Source organism: Bombina bombina, chromosome 7 (genome assembly GCF_027579735.1).
Source record: "Bombina bombina isolate aBomBom1 chromosome 7, aBomBom1.pri, whole genome shotgun sequence".
Taxonomy (NCBI): domain Eukaryota; kingdom Metazoa; phylum Chordata; class Amphibia; order Anura; family Bombinatoridae; genus Bombina; species Bombina bombina.
In genome coordinates, this window is record NC_069505.1 from 397297987 (window position 1) to 397319730 (window position 21744).

The 21744-nt window shown below is 41.6% G+C and overlaps 1 protein-coding gene across 4 annotated transcripts in view; it reads right to left on the reverse strand.

The window, feature by feature from the left end:
* The window catches only part of CAMKV (CaM kinase like vesicle associated), a 287821-nt gene that overhangs the window by 18680 nt on the left and 247397 nt on the right, over nt 1–21744 (reverse strand). For all 4 annotated transcript variants that reach the window (XM_053721148.1, XM_053721147.1, XM_053721146.1 and 1 more), the window contains exon 9: nt 16292–16370. In XM_053721148.1, coding sequence (XP_053577123.1) covers nt 16292–16370 — 79 coding nt within the window. The remainder of the gene's footprint in view (nt 1–16291; nt 16371–21744) is intronic.

Sequence of the window (21744 nt, forward strand, 5' to 3'; positions counted from 1 at the left end):
GTCATTTATGTCTAAACCGTTGGCAACAAAAGTGAGTACACTCCTAAGTGGAAATGTCCAAATTGGGCCCAATTAGCTATTTTCCCTCACCGGTGTCATGTGACTCGTTAGTGTTACAAGGTCTCAGGTGTGAATTGGGAGCAGGCGTGTTAAATTTGGTGTTTTCTCTCTTACACTCTCGCATACTGGTTACCGGAAGTTTAACATGGCACCACATGGCAAAGAACTCTCTGAGGATCTGAAAAAAAGAATTGTTGCACTACATAAAGATGGCCTAGGCTATAAGAAGATTGCCAAGACCCTGAAACTGAGCTGCAGCACGGTGGGCAAGACCACACGGTTTCAAAGGGCAGGTTCCACTCAGAACAGGCCTCGCCATGGTCGACCAAAGAAGTTGAGTGCATGTGCTCAGCGTCATATCCAGATGTTGTCTTTGGGAAATAGACGTATGAGTTTTGCCAGCATTGCTGCAGAGGTTGAAGGGGTGGGAGGTCAGCCTGTCAGTGCTCAGACTATATGCCGCACACTGCATCAAATTAGTCTGCATGGCGGTCGTCCCAGAAGGAAGCCTCTTCTAAAGATGATGCCTGCATGAGTGCTGCCAGCACTGGGGAGCTACTGTTCATTGAGGGAACCATGAATGCCAACTTGTACTGTGATATACTGAAGCAGACCATGATCCCCTCACTTCAGAGACTGGGCCAAAGGGCAGTATTCCAACATGATAACGACCCCAAACACACCTCCAAGACGCCCACTGCCATGCTAAAGAAGCTGAGGGTAAAGGAGATGGACTGGTCAAGCATGTCTCCAGACCTAAACCCTATTGAGCCTCTGTGGGGCATCCTCAAATGGAAGGTGGGGGAGTGCAAGGCCTCTAACATCCACCAGCTCTGTGATGTCATTATGGAGGAGTGGAAGAGGACTCCAGTGGCAACCTCTGAAGCTCTGGTGAACTCCATGCCCAAGAGGGTTAAGGCAGTGCTGGAAAATAATGGTGGTCACACAAAATATTGACACTTTGGGGCCAATTTGGACATTTCCACTTAGGGGTGTACTCACTTTTGTTGCCAACGGTTTAGACATTAATGGCTGTGTGTTGAGTTATTTTGAGGGGACAGCAAATTTACACTGTTATAGAGGTTGTTGTTTATGAGTTTGCGTCAAATTTGGTGCGAAAAGTGTTGCGTCAAATTAGGTGCGAAGTGGAGAGTGGGACTCGTATTACATGCGTTAAACATAGTGCAAATAGATTTATCCAAAAAAGGAAGTTAGCTATATTATGTAATGTATTTATGTCATTTTTATCCCTATATCTACTAGTGCACCAAATTTTAAGCAATAATATTGTCCCCTTGCTTTGTAATGAGAGACAAAGATGTAACATAATCCATAAGTACTTTTATTATGTAATATGCTTCATTCTTTTGTAGCATTGAACATAACCTTTCTGTGTTTTCAGACTCCCATTGATTTCTATGGCATTCACAGCCTCAAGGGTGGCGGTTTGAACGATAGGTACGTTACGGCAGAATATACGCAAGCATACCTGTTGAATGTTTAATAAATTGGGAAGAGGGTCAAATAGAGTCAAATGTGAATTTGAAACATCTGGAATGATGCAAGCATCGATCAGATTGATCTTGAGGGAGTGTATATTACGTCGAACATTGCAACATTTCACAATGTTGACACTTTGTTTACTGCGGCGGATCAGATTTGCGTTGAATATGACGCAGAATTCAAGCATATTATCAGTTGACGCTTTGATAAATCGGCCCCATTGTCATGTTCAAGAAACCAGTTTGAGATGATTTGAGCTTAGTGACATGGTGCATTATCCTGCTGGAAGTAGCCATCAGAAGATGGGTACATTGTAGTCATAAAGGGATGGACACGGTCACAACAATACTCAGGTAGGCCGTGGTGTTTAAACGATGCTCAATTGGTACTTAGGGGCCCAAAGTGTGCCAAGAAAATATCCCCTACACCATTACACCACCACCACCAGCATGAACTGTTAATAAAAGGCAGGATGGATCCATGCTTTCATGTGGTTTACACCAAATTCTGACCCTACCATCTGAATTTGGCAGGAGAAATCGAGACTCATAAGAATAGGCAATGTTTTTCCAATCTTCTATTGTCCGAATTTGGGGAGCCTGTGCAAATTGTAGCCTCAGCAGTTTTTGATATACTCAGACCAGCCCATCTGGCACTAACAACCATGCCAAGTTCAAAGTCACTTAAATCCCCTTTCTTCCCCATTCTGATGTTCGGTTTGAACTGCAGCAAGTCGTCTTCACCACGTCTAGATACCTGAATGCATTGAGTTGCTGCCATGTGATTGGCTGATTAGCAATTTGTGTTACCAAGCAATTGAACAGGTGTACCTAATAAAGTGGCCGGTGAGTATATATATATATATATATATACACACGTTGATTGGAGTAGCCGTGTTAGTCTAGAGATTTCAATATAAAATAACAAGAGTATTGCATTGAGCAATGATACTTTTTTATTGGACTAACTATACATTTATAAGGTGACAAGCTTTAGGAAGAATGTCTTCCTTTTTCAAGTCTAAAAGGTCAATATTGCTTCAGAATTGAAAAGTGAAGACATTCTTCTGAAAGCTTGTCATCTTATAAATGTATCGTTAGTCCAATAAAAAAGTATCAATCCTCAATGCAATACTCTTGTTATTTTGATATTTATCCTTCTATCTATCTATCTATCTATCTATCTATCTATCTATCTCTCTCTCTCTCTCTCTCTCTATATATATATATATATATACACACATACATATATACATATACATATTTAAACATGAAATATCTGTTTTTAATAATAAATGGTGTTATTATAAGTGTAACTGTTCTTTGTAGTGTATTTTTGATGTGTCTTTTTGTGACACTTTTTTGTACTATCCCGACGTGCATTAACTTCAATTGTGCTCAAGCGATCATGCTTATTTTCGATTTGTAATACGAGCGCTACATCCGACGCGCGACAACAGGCACATTAAACTAGCTGTTGCTCGCCTCGTAACTGTTAGCGTGACACTCATAATCTGGCCCTTAGTATTTAGTGCCTGATTGGCTGTTCTACTCGATCTCCAAATGGCCTCAAGCACACAGGCAGCTCTTCCGTAAATCTTCAATAACTTCCAATCTCTAAAAATAAAAGTAAAATGCAGAGGGCGCCTCCTAGTGCGGATCAGATGTACGCTCTACAGCATCTGTTAGATATGACAACAGACATACTCACAATTGGAGCAGCATTTTGTCGTAGACGCAGATGCAGACTTGGAGTTTGCAGTGACCAAGCTCACTGATCCACGTGTGAGGGTATCATACCCACAGCTGCTTCCAATAATTTCTGTCCGCTCTTGTTCCCAATACAGTTTGTTTATCAGAATGTTAAAAAGTTAGAACATAATAAAAGATGAGGTATTAAGAAAGTAATTTAAAACCAAATAGCAAACACGCGTTTCTCTGCTAGCTTCTTCCTCAGTGCTGATCCATTTCTGAGTCTGTTATCATATGTAACAGATCCTGTTGAGTGTACATCAGATCTGCACCATCTATTCTCTATATGAATCATAAAAGGAAAACGTTGGGTTTAATGCTCTTTTAAGTCTATGATTTTGAATGCACAATAGTAAGGGTTAACACTTAATACATGGTTTTCATAGGCTCTATAAAAAAACAAAATTTATGCTTACCTGATAAATTCCTTTCTCCTGTAGTGTAGTCAGTCCACGGGTCATCCATTACTTATGGGATTATAACTCCTCCATAACAGGAAGTGCAAGAGGATCACCCAAGCAGAGCTGCTATATAGCTCCTCCCCTCTACATCATACCCAGTCATTCGAACGAAAACCAAACGAGAAAGGAGAAACTATAGGGTGCAGTGGTGACTGGAGTATAATTTAAAAATTTAGACCTGCCATAAAAAACAGGGCGGGCCGTGGACTGACTACACTACAGGAGAAAGGAATTTATCAGGTAAGCATACATTTTGTTTTCTCCTGTTAAGTGTAGTCAGTCCACGGGTCATCCATTACTTATGGGATACCAATACCAAAGCTAAAAGTACACGGATGACGGGAGGGACAGGCAGGCTCATTACACGGAAGGAACCACTGCCTGAAGAACCTTTCTCCCAAAAACAGCCTCCGAAGAAGCAAAAGTGTCAAATTTGTAAAATTTTGAAAAAGTGTGAAGTGAAGACCAAGTTGCAGCCTTGCAAATCTGTTCAACAGAGGCCTCATTCTTAAAGGCCCAGGTGGAAGCCACAGCTCTGGTGGAATGAGCTGTAATTCTTTCAGGAGGCTGCTGTCCAGCAGTCTCATAGGCTAAACGTATTATGCTACGAAGCCAGAAAGAGAGAGAGGTAGCCGGAGCCTTTTGACCTCTCCTCTGTCCAGAATAAACGACAAACAGGGAAGAAGTTTGTCGAAAATCTTTAGTTGCCTGCAAATAAAATTTCAGGGCACGGACAACGTCCAGATTGTGCAAAAGTCGTTCCTTCTTTGAAGAAGGGTTAGGGCACAATGATGGAACAACAATCTCTTGATTGATATTCCTGTTAGTGACTACCTTAGGTAAGAACCCAGGTTTAGTACGCAGAACTACCTTGTCTGAATGGAAAATCAGATAAGGGGAATCACAATGTAAGGCCGATAACTCAGAGACTCTTCGAGCCGAGGAAATAGCCATTAAAAACAGAACCTTCCAAGATAACAGCTTGATATCAATGGAATGAAGGGGTTCAAACGGAACACCCTGTAAAACGTTAAGAACTAAGTTTAAGCTCCATGGTGGAGCAACAGTTTTAAACACAGGCTTAATCCTGGCTAAAGCCTGACAAAAAGCCTGAACGTCTGGAACTTCTGACAGACGTTTGTGTAAAAGGATGGACAAAGCTGAGATCTGTCCCTTTAATGAACTAGCGGATAAACCCTTTTCTAGACCTTCTTGTAGAAAAGACAATATCCTAGGAATCCTAACCTTACTCCATGAGTAACTCTTGGATTCGCACCAATGCAAGTATTTGCGCCATATTTTATGGTAAATTTTCCTGGTAACAGGCTTCCTAGCCTGTATTAAGGTATCAATCACTGACTCCGAGAATCCACGCTTTGATAGAATCAAGCGTTCAATCTCCATGCAGTCAGCCTCAGAGAAATTAGATTTGGATGTTTGAAAGGACCCTGCACCAGAAGGTCCTGTCTCAGAGGTAGAGACCATGGTGGACAGGACGACATGTCCACTAGGTCTGCATACCAGGTCCTGCATGGCCACGCAGGTGCTATTAGAATCACCAATGCTCTCTCCTGTTTGATCCTGGCAATCAATTGAGGAAGCATCGGGAAGGGTGGAAACACATAAGCCATGTTGAAGGCCCAAGGTGCTGTCAGAGCATCTATCAGAACTGCTCCCGGGTCTCTGGACCTGGATCCGTAACACGGAAGTTTGGCGTTCTGGCGAGACGCCATGAGATCCAGATCTGGTTTGCCCCAACGCCGAAGTATTTGGGCAAAGACCTCCGGGTGAAGTTCCCACTCCCCCGGATGAAAAGTCTGGCGACTTAGAAAGTCCGCTTCCCAGTTCTCCACGCCTGGGATGTGGATCGCTGATAGGTGGCAAGAGTGCGACTCTGCCCAGTGAATTATCTTTGAGACTTCCATCATCGCTAGGGAACTCCTTGTCCCTCCCTGATGGTTGATGTAAGCCACAGTCGTGATGTTGTCCGACTGAAACCTGATGAACCTCAGAGTTGCTAACTGAGGCCAAGCCAGAAGGGCATTGAAAACTGCTCTCAATTCCAGAATATTTATGGGAAGGAGACTCTCCTCCTGAGTCCATGATCCCTGAGTCTTCAGGGAGTTCCAGACAGCGCCCCAACCTATCAGGCTGGCGTCTGTTGTTACAATCGTCCAATCTGGCCTGCTGAAGGGCATCCCCTTGGACAGATGTGGCCGAGAGAGCCACCATAGAAGAGAATTTCTGGTCTCTTGATCCAGATTCAGCATAGGGGACAAATCTGAGTAATCCCCATTCCACTGACTTAGCATGCACAATTGCAGTGGTCTGAGATGCAGGCGTGCAAAGGGTACTATGTCCATTGCCGCTACCATTAAGCCGATTACCTCCATGCATTGAGCCACTGACGGGTGTGGAATGGAATGAAGGACACGGCAAGCATTTAGAAGTTTTGTTAACCTGTCTTCTGTCAGGTAAATTTTCATTTCTACAGAATCTATAAGAGTCCCTAAGAAGGGAACTCTTGTGAGTGGCAATAGAGAACTCTTTTCTTCGTTCACTTTCCACCCATGTGACCTTAGAAATGCCAGTACAAACTCTGTATGAGACTTGGCAGTTTGGAAACTTGACGCTTGTATCAGAATGTCGTCTAGGTACGGAGCTACCGATATTCCTCGCGGTCTTAGTACCGCCAGAAGAGAACCCAGAACCTTTGTAAAGATTCTTGGAGCAGTAGCTAACCCGAAGGGAAGAGCTACAAACTGGTAATGCCTGTCTAGGAAGGCAAACCTTAGGTACCGGTAATGATCTTTGTGAATCGGTATGTGAAGGTAGGCATCCTTTAAATCCACTGTGGTCATGTACTGACCCTTTTGGATCATGGGTAAGATTGTCCGAATAGTTTCCATTTTGAACGATGGAACTCTTAGGAATTTGTTTAGGATCTTTAAATCCAAGATTGGTCTGAAGGTTCCCTATTTCTTGGAAACCACAAACAGATTTGAGTAAAAAACTTGCCCGTGTTCCGACCGCGGAACCGGGTGGATCACTGCCATTAGTAAAAGATCTTGTACACAGCGTAGAAACGCCTCTTTCTTTATCTGGTTTGTTGACAACCTTGAAAGATGAAATCTCCCTTTTGGAGGAGAAGCTTTGAAGTCCAGAAGATATCCCTGAGATATGATCTCTAATGCCCAGGGATCCTGGACATCTCTTGCCCAAGCCTGGGCGAAGAGAGAAAGTCTACCCCCTACTAGATCCGTTTTCGGATTGGGGGCCCTCACTTCATGCTGTCTTAGGGGCAGCAGCAGGTTTTCTGGCCTGCTTGCCCTTGTTCCAGGTCTGGTTAGGTTTCCAGCCCTGTCTGTAGCGAGTAACAGTTCCTTCCTGTTTTGAAGCGGAGGAAGTTGATGCTGCTCCTGCCTTGAAGTTACGAAAGGCACGAAAATTAGACTGTCTAGCCCTTGGTTTGGCTCTGTCTTGAGGCAGGGCATGGCCCTTACCTCCGGTAATGTCAGCGATAATTTCTTTCAAACCGGGCCCGAATAATGTCTGCCCTTTGAAAGGTATGTTAAGCAATTTAGATTTAGAAGTCACATCGGCTGACCAGGATTTTAGCCACAGCGCTCTGCGCGCCTGAATGGCGAATCTGGAATTCTTAGCCGTAAGCTTAGTTATATGTACTACGGCATCAGAAATAAATGAATTAGCTAGCTTAAGGGCTTTAAGCTTGTGTGTAATCTCATCCAATGGAGCTGTGTCAAGGGTCTCTTCCAGAGACTCAAACCAGAATGCCGCCGCAGCCGTGACAGGCGCAATGCATGCAAGGGGTTGCAATATAAAACCTTGTTGAACAAACATTTTCTTAAGGTAACCCTCTAATTTTTTATCCATTGGATCTGAAAAGGCACAGCTATCCTCCACCGGGATAGTGGTACGCTTAGCTAAAGTAGAAACTGCTCCCTCCACCTTAGGGACCGTCTGCCATAAGTCCCGTGTGGTGGCGTCTATTGGAAACATTTTTCTAAATATAGGAGGGGGTGAGAAAGGCACACCGGGTCTATCCCACTCCTTGTTAACAATTTCTGTAAGTCTTTTAGGTATAGGAAAAACGTCAGTACACGTTGGTACCGCAAAATATTTATCCAACCTACATATTTTCTCTGGTATTGCAACCGTGTTACAATCATTCAGAGCCGCTAACACCTCCCCTAGTAACACGCGGAGGTTCTCAAGCTTAAATTTAAAATTTGAAATGTCTGAATCCAGTTTATTAGGATCAGATCCATCACCCACAGAATGAAGCTCTCCGTCTTCATGTTCTGCAAATTGTGACGCAGTATCAGACATGGCTCTAGTATTATCAGCGCACTCTGTTCTCACCCCAGAGTGGTCTCGTTTACCCCTAAGTTCTGGTAATTTAGATAAAACTTCAGTCATAACATTAGCCATGTCTTGCAAGGTGATTTGTAATGGCCGCCCTGATGTACTTGGCGTTACAATATCACGCACCTCCTGAGCGGGAGATGCAGGTACTGACACGTGAGGCAAGTTAGTCGGCATAACTTCCCCCTCGTTGACTGGTGAATTTTTGTTAACATGTACAGATTGGCTTTTATTTAAAGTAGCATCAATGCAATTAGTACATAAATTTCTATTGGGCTCCACATTGGCCTTTGAACATATTGCACAAAGAGATTCCTCTGTGTCAGACATGTTTAAACAAACTAGCAATTAGACTAGCAAGCTTGGAAAATACTTTTCAAATGAATTTACAAGCAATATGAAAAAACGTCACTGTGCCTTTCAGAAGCACACAAAAACTGACACAGTTGAAATAACAATGAACCGGATTAGTTATATCAATCAATTTTTCACATAAAATGCATTAATTTAGCAAAGGATTGTACCCATTAGCAAATGGATTATTAACCCCTTAATACCAAAAAAAACAGAATTTATGTTTACCTGATAAATTTCTTTCTCCAACGGTGTGTCCGGTCCACGGCGTCATCCTTACTTGTGGGATATTCTCTTCCCCAACAGGAAATGGCAAAGAGCCCAGCAAAGCTGGTCACATGATCCCTCCTAGGCTCCGCCTACCCCAGTCATTCGACCGACGTTAAGGAGGAATATTTGCATAGGAGAAACCATATGGTACCGTGGTGACTGTAGTTAAAGAAAATAAAATATCAGACCTGATTAAAAAAACCAGGGCGGGCCGTGGACCGGACACACCGTTGGAGAAAGAAATTTATCAGGTAAACATAAATTCTGTTTTCTCCAACATAGGTGTGTCCGGTCCACGGCGTCATCCTTACTTGTGGGAACCAATACCAAAGCTTTAGGACACGGATGAAGGGAGGGAGCAAATCAGGTCACCTAAATGGAAGGCACCACGGCTTGCAAAACCTTTCTCCCAAAAATAGCCTCAGAAGAAGCAAAAGTATCAAACTTGTAAAATTTGGTAAAAGTGTGCAGTGAAGACCAAGTCGCTGCCCTACATATCTGATCAACAGAAGCCTCGTTCTTGAAGGCCCATGTGGAAGCCACAGCCCTAGTGGAATGAGCTGTGATTCTTTCGGGAGGCTGCCGTCCGGCAGTCTCGTAAGCCAATCTGATGATGCTTTTAATCCAAAAAGAGAGAGAGGTAGAAGTTGCTTTTTGACCTCTCCTTTTACCTGAATAAACAACAAACAAGGAAGATGTTTGTCTAAAATCCTTTGTAGCATCTAAATAGAATTTTAGAGCGCGAACAACATCCAAATTGTGCAACAAACGTTCCTTCTTTGAAACTGGTTTTGGACACAGAGAAGGTACGATAATCTCCTGGTTAATGTTTTTGTTAGAAACAACTTTTGGAAGAAAACCAGGTTTAGTACGTAAAACCACCTTATCTGCATGGAACACCAGATAAGGAGGAGAACACTGCAGAGCAGATAATTCTGAGACTCTTCTAGCAGAAGAAATCGCAACTAAAAACAAAACTTTCCAAGATAATAACTTAATATCAACGGAATGTAAGGGTTCAAACGGAACCCCCTGAAGAACTGAAAGAACTAAATTGAGACTCCAAGGAGGAGTCAAAGGTTTGTAAACAGGCTTGATTCTAACCAGAGCCTGAACAAAGGCTTGAACATCTGGCACAGCTGCCAGCTCTTTGTGAAGTAATACCGACAAGGCAGAAATCTGTCCCTTCAGGGAACTTGCAGATAATCCTTTTTCCAATCCTTCTTGAAGGAAGGATAGAATCCTAGGAATCTTAACCTTGTCCCAAGGGAATCCTTTAGATTCACACCAACAGATATATTTTTTCCAAATTTTGTGGAAAATCTTTCTAGTCACAGGCTTTCTGGCCTGAACAAGAGTATCGATCACAGAATCTGAGAATCCTCGCTTCGATAAAATCAAGCGTTCAATCTCCAAGCAGTCAGCTGGAGTGAAACCAGATTCGGATGTTCGAACGGACCCTGAACAAGAAGGTCTCGTCTCAAAGGTAGCTTCCAAGGTGGAGCCGATGACATATTCACCAGATCTGCATACCAAGTCCTGCGTGGCCACGCAGGAGCTATCAAGATCACCGACGCCCTCTCCTGCTTGATCCTGGCTATCAGCCTGGGGATGAGAGGAAATGGCGGGAACACATAAGCTAGTTTGAAGGTCCAAGGTGCTACTAGTGCATCCACTAGAGCCGCCTTGGGATCCCTGGATCTGGCCCCGTAGCAAGGAACTTTGAAGTTCTGACGAGAGGCCATCAGATCCATGTCTGGAATGCCCCACAGGTGAGTGACTTGGGCAAAGATTTCCGGATGGAGTTCCCACTCCCCCGGATGCAATGTCTGACGACTCAGAAAATCCGCTTCCCAATTTTCCACTCCTGGGATGTGGATAGCAGACAGGTGGCAGGAGTGAGACTCCGCCCAAAGAATAATTTTGGTTACTTCTTCCATCGCTAGGGAACTCCTTGTTCCCCCCTGATGGTTGATGTACGCAACAGTCGTCATGTTGTCTGATTGAAACCGTATGAACCTGGTCCTCGCAAGCTGGGGCCAGGCCTGGAGCGCATTGAATATCGCTCTCAGTTCCAGAATATTTATCGGTAGAAGAGATTCTTCCCGAGACCAAAGACCCTGAGCTTTCAGGGATCCCCAGACCGCGCCCCAGCCTATCAGACTGGCGTCGGTCGTGACAATGACCCACTCTGGTCTGTGGAACATCATCCCTTGAGACAGATTGTCCAGGGACAGCCACCAACGGAGTGAGTCTCTGGTCCTCTGATTTACTTGTATCTTCGGAGACAAGTCTGTATAGTCCCCATTCCACTGACTGAGCATGCACAGTTGTAATGGTCTTAGATGAATGCGCGCAAAAGGAACTATGTCCATCGCCGCCACCATCAACCCGATCACTTCCATGCACTGAGCTATGGAAGGAAGAGGAACGGAATGAAGTATCCGACAAGAGTCCAGAAGCTTTGTTTTTCTGGCCTCTGTTAGAAAGATCCTCATTTCTAAGGAGTCTATAATTGTTCCCAAGAAGGGAACCCTTGTTGACGGGGATAGAGAACTCTTTTCCACGTTCACTTTCCAGCCGTGAGATCTGAGAAAGGCCAGGACAATGTCCGTGTGAGCCTTTGCTTGAGGAAGGGACGACGCTTGAATCAGAATGTCGTCCAGGTAAGGTACTACTGCAATGCCCCTTGGTCTTAGCACCGCTAGAAGGGACCCTAGTACCTTTGTGAAAATCCTTGGAGCAGTGGCTAATCCGAAAGGAAGCGCCACGAACTGGTAATGTTTGTCCAGGAATGCAAACCTTAGGAACCGATGATGTTCCTTGTGGATAGGAATATGTAGATACGCATCCTTTAAATCCACCGTGGTCATAAATTGACCTTCCTGGATGGAAGGAAGGATAGTTCGAATGGTTTCCATCTTGAACGATGGGACCTTGAGAAATTTGTTTAAGATCTTGAGATCTAGGATTGGTCTGAACGTTCCCTCTTTTTTGGGAACTATGAACAGATTGGAGTAGAACCCCATCCCTTGTTCTCTTAATGGAACAGGATGAATTACTCCCATTTTTAACAGGTCTTCTACACAATGTAAGAACGCCTGTCTTTTTATGTGGTCTGAAGACAACTGCGACTTGTGGAACCTCCCCCTTGGGGGAAGTCCCTTGAATTCCAGAAGATAACCCTGGGAGACTATTTCAAGCGCCCAAGGATCCAGAACATCTCTTGCCCAAGCCTGAGCGAAGAGAGAGAGTCTGCCCCCCACCAGATCCGGTCCCGGATCGGGGGCCAATATTTCATGCTGTCTTGGTAGCAGTGGCAGGTTTCTTGGCCTGCTTTCCCTTGTTCCAGCCTTGCATTGGTCTCCAAGCTGGCTTGGCCTGAGAAGTATTACCCTCTTGCTTAGAGGACGTAGCACCTTGGGCCGGTCCGTTTTTACGAAAGGGACGAAAATTAGGTCTATTTTTTGCCTTGAAGGGCCGATCCTGAGGAAGGGCGTGGCCCTTACCCCCAGTGATATCAGAGATAATCTCTTTCAAGTCAGGACCAAACAGCGTTTTCCCCTTGAAAGGAATGTTTAGTAGCTTGTTCTTGGAAGACGCATCAGCCGACCAAGATTTCAACCAAAGCGCTCTGCGCGCCACAATAGCAAACCCAGAGTTCTTAGCCGCTAACTTAGCCAATTGCAAAGAGGCGTCTAGAGTGAAAGAATTAGCCAATTTGAGAGCATTGATTCTGTCCATAATCTCCTCATAAGGAGGAGAGTCACTATCGAGCACCTTAAGCAGTTCATCAAACCAGAAATATGCGGCTGTAGTGACAGGGACAATGCATGAAATGGGTTGTAGAAGGTAACCCTGCTGAACAAACATCTTTTTAAGCAAACCTTCTAATTTTTTATCCATAGGATCTTTGAAAGCACAACTATCCTCTATGGGAATAGTGGTGCGTTTGTTTAAAGTAGAAACCGCTCCCTCGACCTTGGGGACTGACTGCCATAAGTCCTTTCTGGGGTCGACCATAGGAAACAATTTTTTAAATATGGGGGGAGGGACGAAAGGAATACCGGGCCTTTCCCATTCTTTATTAACAATGTCCGCCACCCGCTTGGGTATAGGAAAAGCTTCTGGGAGCCCCGGCACCTCTAGGAACTTGTCCATTTTACATAGTTTCTCTGGGATGACTAAATTTTCACAATCATCCAGAGTGGATAATACCTCCTTAAGCAAAATGCGGAGATGTTCCAATTTAAATTTAAATGTAATCACATCAGATTCAGCCTGCTGAGAAATGTTCCCTAAATCAGTAATTTCTCCCTCAGACAAAACCTCCCTGGCCCCCTCAGATTGGGTTAGGGGCCCTTCAGAGATATTAATATCAGCGTCGTCATGCTCTTCAGTAACTAAAACAGAGCAGCCACGCTTACGCTGACAAGGGTTCATTTTGGCTAAAATGTTTTTGACAGAATTATCCATTACAGCCGTTAATTGTTGCATAGTAAGGAGTATTGGCGCGCTAGATGTACTAGGGGCCTCCTGAGTGGGCAAGACTCGTGTAGACGAAGGAGGGAATGATGCAGTACCATGCTTACTCCCCTCACTTGAGGAATCATCTTGGGCATCATTGTCATTATCACATAAATCACATTTATTTAAATGAATAGGAATTCTGGCTTCCCCACATTCAGAACACAGTCTATCTGGTAGTTCAGACATGTTAAACAGGCATAAACTTGATCAGAAAGTACAAAAAACGTTTTAAAATAAAACCGTTACTGTCACTTTAAATTTTAAACTGAACACACTTTATTACTGCAATTGCGAAAAAACATGAAGGAATTGTTCAAAATTCACCAAATTTTCACCACAGCGTCTTAAAGCCTTGAAAATATTGCACACCAATTTTGGAAGCTTTAACCCTTAAAATAACGGAACCGGAGCCGTTTTAAGCTTTAAACCCCTTTACAGTCCCTGGTATCTGCTTTGCTGAGACCCAACCAAACCCAAAGGGGAATACGATACCAAATGACGCCTTCAGAAGTCTTTTATAAGTATCAGAGCTCCTCTCACATGCGACTGCATGCCATGCCTCTCAAAAACAAGTGCGCAACACCGGCGCGAAAATGAGACTCTGCCTATGCTTTGGGAAAGCCCCTAAAGAATAAGGTGTCTAAAACAGTGCCTGCCGATATTATTAAATCAAAATACCCAGAATAAATGATTCCTCAAGGCTAAATAAGTGTTAATATCAATCGATTTAGCCCAAAAAAAGTCTACAGTTTAAATAAGCCCTTGTGAAGCCCTTATTTACAATCGTAATAAACATGGCTTACCGGATCCCATAGGGAAAATGACAGCTTCCAGCATTACATCGTCTTGTTAGAATGTGTCATACCTCAAGCAGCAAGAGACTGCAAACTGTTCCCCCAACTGAAGTTAATTGCTCTCAACAGTCCTGTGTGGAACAGCCATGGATTTTAGTTACGGTTGCTAAAATCATTTTCCTCATACAAACAGAATTCTTCATCTCTTTTCTGTTTCTGAGTAAATAGTACGTACCAGCACTATTTGAAAATAACAAACTCTTGATTGAATAATGAAAAACTACAGTTAAACACTAAAAAACTCTAAGCCATCTCCGTGGAGATGTTGCCTGTACAACGGCAAAGAGAATGACTGGGGTAGGCGGAGCCTAGGAGGGATCATGTGACCAGCTTTGCTGGGCTCTTTGCCATTTCCTGTTGGGGAAGAGAATATCCCACAAGTAAGGATGACGCCGTGGACCGGACACACCTATGTTGGAGAAACGGATAACAATAAAAATATATACGTTTTTATCACAGTCAAAGCACAGTCTCACAGGTCTGCTGTGAGTGATTACCTCCCTCAAACTAGTTTTGGAGACCCCTGAGCTCTGTAGAGACGTCCTGGATCATGCAAGGAGAATAAGACAGACTGTGACTGAATTTTTAATGCGTAGTAAAAGCGCCAAAATAAGCCCCTCCCACTCATAATACAACAGTGGGGAAGCTCAGTAAACTGATTTTATTCAAAAACAAACGACAGCCAAGTGGAAAATAACCCATAAAATTTTTCACCAAGTACCTCAGAGAGAAAAACGATTAACCTGCCAGTAAACGTTTTAAATATAATATATGAAATGATATTAAAAGCCTGTTGCTAGTCGCTATCACTGCAGAAAGGCTATAAGTTATATGTATACAGTATTTTCTTAGTGAAGTGCCATTCCCCAGAAATACTTTAGTGCCAACATACATACATATCAGCCTGATACCAGTTGCTACTACTGCATTTAAGGCTGTACTTACATTATATCGGTATTAGCAGTATTTTCTCAGTCAATTCCATTCCTTAGAAAATAATATACTGCAACATACCTCTTTGCAGGTGAACCCTGCCCGCTGTCCCCTGTTCTGAAGTTACCTCGCTCCTCAGAATGGCCGAGAACAGCAAATGGATCTTAGTTACGTCCGCTAAGATCATACACAAACTCAGGTAGATTCTTCTTCTAATGCTGCCTGAGAAAAAACAACACACTCTGGTGCCGTTTAAAATAACAAACTTTTGATTGAAGAAATAAATCTAAGTTTTAATAACCACTGTCCTCTCACACATCCTATCTATTAGTTAGGTGCAAGAGAATGACTGGGTATGACGTAGAGGGGAGGAGCTATATAGCAGCTCTGCTTGGGTGATCCTCTTGCACTTCCTGTTAGGGAGGAGTTATAATCCCATAAGTAATGGATGACCCGTGGACTGACTACACTTAACAGGAGAAAGGGATATTTCGGATGGTGCATGAGTGCAAAGCTTAAAGGGACATTAGACATTTTGAGATGGTAATATAAAACAATAAACTGTATGTTTTGTCTCGTTTTCCTGTAATTCCATTCTGAAATTGTGAGCTTTTCAGTTCCTGTTAGAAATGTAAGTGCAGAACACTGTTATATTCCACACAGCCATTGGCTGCACACTCTAATGACCTATTTATAACTGTCTTTAATTGGCCACAGTAAAGAAGGCAACCTAAGTTACAACATGGCAGCTCCCATTGTTTTATAGACACTAAGGGGCCGATTTATTAGTGCTGACGGACATGATATGATGTAGCGTATTATGTCCGCCGCACATCGATAAATGCCGACATTATACGCTATCGGCATTTATCATTGCACAAGCAGTTCTTGTGAACTGCTTGTGCAATGCCACCCCCTGCAGATTTGTGGCCAATCGGCCACTAGCAGGGGGTGTCAATCAGCCCGATCGTATAGGATCGGGCGGATTGAAGACCGCAGCCTCAGAGGTAGCAGACAGTATATGAAGCACTGGTCTTTAGACCGCTGCTTCATAACTACTGTTTCGGGCAAATCAAGTGCTTGACTTGTAATGCAGGCCAAAAAGTGGAAGACAGACTGATAGGAAAAAGAAAGGGTTTACTGGCAGAAAGCACTAAAGGCGATATTAGGCTATGACACAAGAGGTTACCATTCATGGCTGATGGCATCTGCGGCTGTCACCCTTTGATCCTGTTCTACGTCCATCAGGCGTGTTACCAGGTCTTTGGCTGCAGAAAAGTGAAACAAAACGTCAGTGTTATTCATGGGTCTTTAGTAACAGCAGATGTCAGATAAAAGAATTTAGAAAATGGAATATTCAATTCTCAGCATAAGAGGAAATAAAAATACACGAAGAGCCCTCTATAAGTTGCCATTATTCTTTACTAAAAATTATGTAATTCGTATAATAGGAATTGTCACCTCTTTAAACCCACATCTTTTCTTTTATGATTCAGACAGAACAGAAATTTTATTTAACTTTCTAATTTACTCCTATTATCAATTTTTCTTTGTTCTCGTGGTATCTTTATTTGAAAAGCAGGAATGGAAGCTTAGGAGCCAGCCTATTTTGGTTCAGCACCCTGGGTAGAACTACATTTAGCCACCAATCGCTACCCAGGGTGCTGAACAAAAAAATGGGCTGTCTCCTAAGCTTCCATTCCTGCTTTTCAAATAAAGATACCAAGAGAACAAATAAAAATTTATAGAAGGAGTAAATTAGAAAGTTGTTTAAAATTGCTGCTCTATCCGAATCATGAAAGAAAAAATTGGGTTTCATATCCCTTTAATACTGCTGAAAATTGTAGTGTAAAGCTATTGTACAAACTGTATAATGCTGTAGGAAAATATAGAGCTGTATATCAAAGGTCATGATTTAAATACAGTGTTCTGCCTAGTACCATTTTAGTGGGTGCACCACACGGCTGATTTTACTGACCACCCGGGTAAAATTTAAGCCATTATTAAGCTACAAAAAAACTAATATTAAAAATGTTCAATATTTTATTGCACAAATTATTATTAAGTATATTTATGTTAAATTATGCAATTAAAGGGATACTAAACCCAATTGTTTTTTCTTTTGTGATTTCAGATATGAATTTTTAATTTACTCCTATTAAAATTTTTTCTTCGTTCTCTTGCAATCTTTATGTAAAAATCAGTAATGTAAAGCTTAGGAGCTGGCCCATTTTAGGTTCAGCACCCTGGATAGTGCTTGCTTATTGGTGTCTACATTTAGCCACCAATAAGCAAGCATAACCCAGGTCAACACAGTAGATTTGCATAATCAACAATTGCAAGGTAACAAGACAATGCAATAGCACTTAGTCTGAACTTCAAATGAGTAGTAGATTTTTTTTCTGACAATTTTAAAAGTTATGTCTTCTTCCACTCCCCCTTTACCATGTGACTGCCATCAGCCAATCACAAATGCATACACGTACCATGTGACAGCCATCACCCATTCACAAATGCATACACGCTTATTCTTGCACATGCTCAGTAGGAGCTGGTGACTCAAAAAGTTTAAATATAAAAAGACTTTGCACATTTAGTTAATGGAAGTAAATTGGAAAGCTGTTTAAAATGGCATGCTCTATCTGAATAATGAAAGTTTAATTTTGATTGAGTGTCCCTTTAACCAAAAATGGGCCTAAGGTTTACATTCCTGCTTTTTAAATAAAGATAGCTTAAAATAGCTGCTCTATCTGAATCATGAAATAAAAAAAATGGGTATAGTATCCCATATATTTGTGCTTTGGATAGCAGACAATGTCATAAAATTAGAAAATATTACACTGCCCCCACCCTGCTACTTCATAATACCACTCGACTGGAAAATGTTCAATGGAGAAAACACTGAATACAGTGGATTTATGAGGTTTGTTTTTTGGGGTAGTGAAGCAGATTTTCAGCTTGGGTCAAGAACTATCAGCCTGTTAAGTGCTTTTTTGAGTAATTGAGAATTAGCTGCAATAAAGGGATTGTAAACACCTTCAGATTGCAATATGAAATGTTTGATTGTGCACAGTACAACAGCTTTACAATACACTATAACTCTTTATTTTCCTCTCTTTCCTGTTAGTCTGAAAAAGTGCACTTGGCAGGCTTCACAAGTATGTTCCTGTAAGGGATTGGAAACTTTTCATGATTCCATGCACAAAAGATTAATCTAACAGTTATGCAAACATATACAGCATAGCACATATAACACATACATGCCTTTAAGAGTATTAACTTTAAGAAATATTACAATTTTATTCCACTCAACTGTTATAGTTTCTCAGACAGTGCTCTTATCTAGAAAGAGGTGGGTGCTGCATTCCAAAAGAGATAGTGCTATGAGAATATTTATTTGTTTTGAGAACACTCTTATTTTGATAAACGCTAGTCTCTACATGAAATTATATGATTAACATAACATTAGACATACCTGCTAAATTGTACTTTTATTAGTAAAATTTCTTAGAGAGGGACAGATGAGAAATGTGGGCACCATCTAAGAGAGAGGTCTTGGACATTAGCACCTGTGAGATCTGTGTGTGTCCCACTGAAACTGCACTCCTCTGTCTGTCTATAATGCCTTATTTGAAACCTGAAGATAAGTAATGGCATTTATAGTTTAATCACTGCCTTGCTTTATAATTGATTTATGTTAATGCTATAAGTTCATTATAAACACTGTTATTATTATACTGTATTCTTGTGTGTGAGTTTCCATTTCTCAGTACTATTGTGAGGCCTAGCTTGCATGCCCCAGTGCCAGGGCATATTAGTTCCTATATGGCTTCAGCAGAGATGATTAAATAAGAACTTAAAAACAAAGCATGTTACACTAACATAATGACCGTGGCTAGACTAGTCTGGATTGGCTTCTCCAAAAATGTCAAATGCTAATATGTTCATTTATTGTATAACTGCAGAAAGATAATTATAAGTTATTTACTGTCCCTTTAAAATCTGATCCAAAAACAATCATAACCAAATCGGATGGATAGTGCTTTCTGATTGGTGGCTACATTAGCCATCAATATGCAAGCGCAACCCAGGTGCTGAACCAAAAATGGGCCAGCTCCTAAGCTTACATTCTTGCTTTTTCAAATAAAGATAGCAAGAGAATAAAGAAAAAATGAAAATAGGAGTAAATAGTTTTTAATGCACTTGCAAAAACAGAATGAGGAAATAATTTGGAAAGTTATTTAAAATTGCATGTTTTGTCTAAATCACCAACGTCTAATTTTTACTTTACTGTCCGTTTAAGAATCTCATTAAGCAGATTTAACGAAATTAGCTTAAAATGGAAGATGTCAATTTGACAAATTTTTGGTGACATATTTTGAACACAAAGATGAAGAGGTTTTCCGATGTATTTATTTTATGCTTGAATTGATTAAACAGGATAGATATGATATGGTCACCTGAGATTTATATTCTGAATCTGATACCTGATCCTTTCCTAGAAACTTGGGTAGCTACCTAGGTGAAGAACAGGTCAATTCCATTAAGAACAAAGTATACCATGATTACATTTGAGAAATTAGAATACAACTTTATTTAGACAGCTAGAGTGGAGACAGCACCCTATAAACTATATGAGGTCTCAGGAGTATTGTACAACCATCCAAATGCAACTATTTGTACAACAAGGACTTTCAAAAAGAGGTGGTGGAATCTTTGTAGAGGTCCACCTATATCACAATAAAGAACCTACGGATAAATAGGGTATCAGATTCTTTGGTAGCTAGTCATATTGTCTAAAAAAAGCTATGGGGTGTTTTTCTACTTTGCCTCTTTTAGCATTTTTTTTTTTTTTAAACATTCCAAAAGAACTTGAGAAAAACATTTTTTTGCCTACACACAAAGGTTTAACATTGACTCTTCAAAGTGAAAGAGAACAAGGATTCTACTTTAACCTTTTTACATTTCTGAAACAAAGACACATTATACCCTTGTTGCATACTTCATAGGTCCACAAATTAAAAGTTAACAATTTCAAGATAAAATATTTTGTTCAGTTTAGTAGTGCTGTAGTTGGGAACTCAAGAAAATCCATATCAGCAGAAATAAACGTTCTTAAGAACAACTTATAAGGTTTATGTATGGAAGGAACAATGTGAAAGACAATAAAAATGCAAATACCAATTCAAGTGAGTTTTAGAAAGCGACCCCATCAGAATTCAGCATCTGGATTGCTGAGGGATGACTTAGCAGTAGATGGCTGATGTATGACGCCTGGCAGTGTTCATGTAGACATGAATTCCCCTATGTCATTTAAAGAAGGTGTGTTGTAACCTGAGCAGCCAGTCAATTTATCCACCCAGTGAGGCTCCCTGCTGTCTTTTCTTGGCATATATCCATTAGGGTTGTCTAAATGCTTTAACTCATGAAGACCCTGTACAAGTAAACAACTTGCTATGTGAAAGGAGCCCCATAGCACACACTACTGGCTATGCATCCTTACATATTTGTCACAGAAGTCACAAGATGCTATGGGACAAGGGACAAGGATGATCTAGTGAGACCATACTGGTCTGGTCAATGACATCTCCAATAATAAGGTCTGTCCTGTATCTGGTGGATTAGGTAACTCATAGTTGAAGAGATGGCCAAACAGTTTGGCAAAACTAAAATTAGGCCAGAAAAATCTCAGGAGCTTATAGATGTACCAGCACATTTGGTGACCTCTGGAGAGACCACTGCTGTTTAGCTAAAAGGGCAAAACTACCCAATCAATTCTGAAAGTAACAGCTATTCCTTTAAATTAAAAAAATGTTTGCTGTCCCTTTCTACCACTCATACATCAGAAGTAAAAAATAGAAGCCAGACTTTATAAACTGAAAACAAATGCACCTGGGAACATAGCCCTCTAGGACAAGATGCTTTGTGAAATAACAAGAAGGTTGGAGATTCCAGATTTGAACTGCAAAGTAGAAACAAATGGCTCCATCTATGAAGCTGTAGGCAGCATTGGAACCATTATGGTATTAAAAATCGCTAGCCTTGAGACTGCTGCTTCTTAACAAGGGACCTCATTAGTCTGAGCAGCTGTGCTCTTATGCGAATGAGGGAAGGGGGCGGGACTGCACTAGTGTTTTCTAATGCAATATTAAATTCCACCAGCAGATGCTACATCAGATGTGACTAAAAAGTAACCAATTGTGCAAAAAAAAAAATAATAAACACAAAAGAATATAATATATATGAATAAAAATGTGTTAATACCAAACCAATAATAATCTATTATACAGACCAAGGACTGGAAACAAAGGCCCAGATTACGAGTTTTGCGTTAGAGGCTGTGCGGTGCTAACGAGCAGTTTTCCCTCACCGCTCACTTACCTACAGCGCTGTTATTACGAGTTTTCAGAAATGTTAAAAGACAAGAAGTGAGCGTTGAGCAAAATTTTGCTCGTTACCGCACTCCAATACCAGCGCTGCTTAAGTCAGTGGTGAGCTGGTGTAACGTGCTTGTAAATGATTTCCCCATAGGAATCAATGACGAGAGCCGGCTGAAAAAAAGTCTAACACCTGCCAAAAAGCAGCGTAAAACTCCTTAACGCAGCCCCATTGATTCCTATGGGGAAATAAAAGTTATGTCTA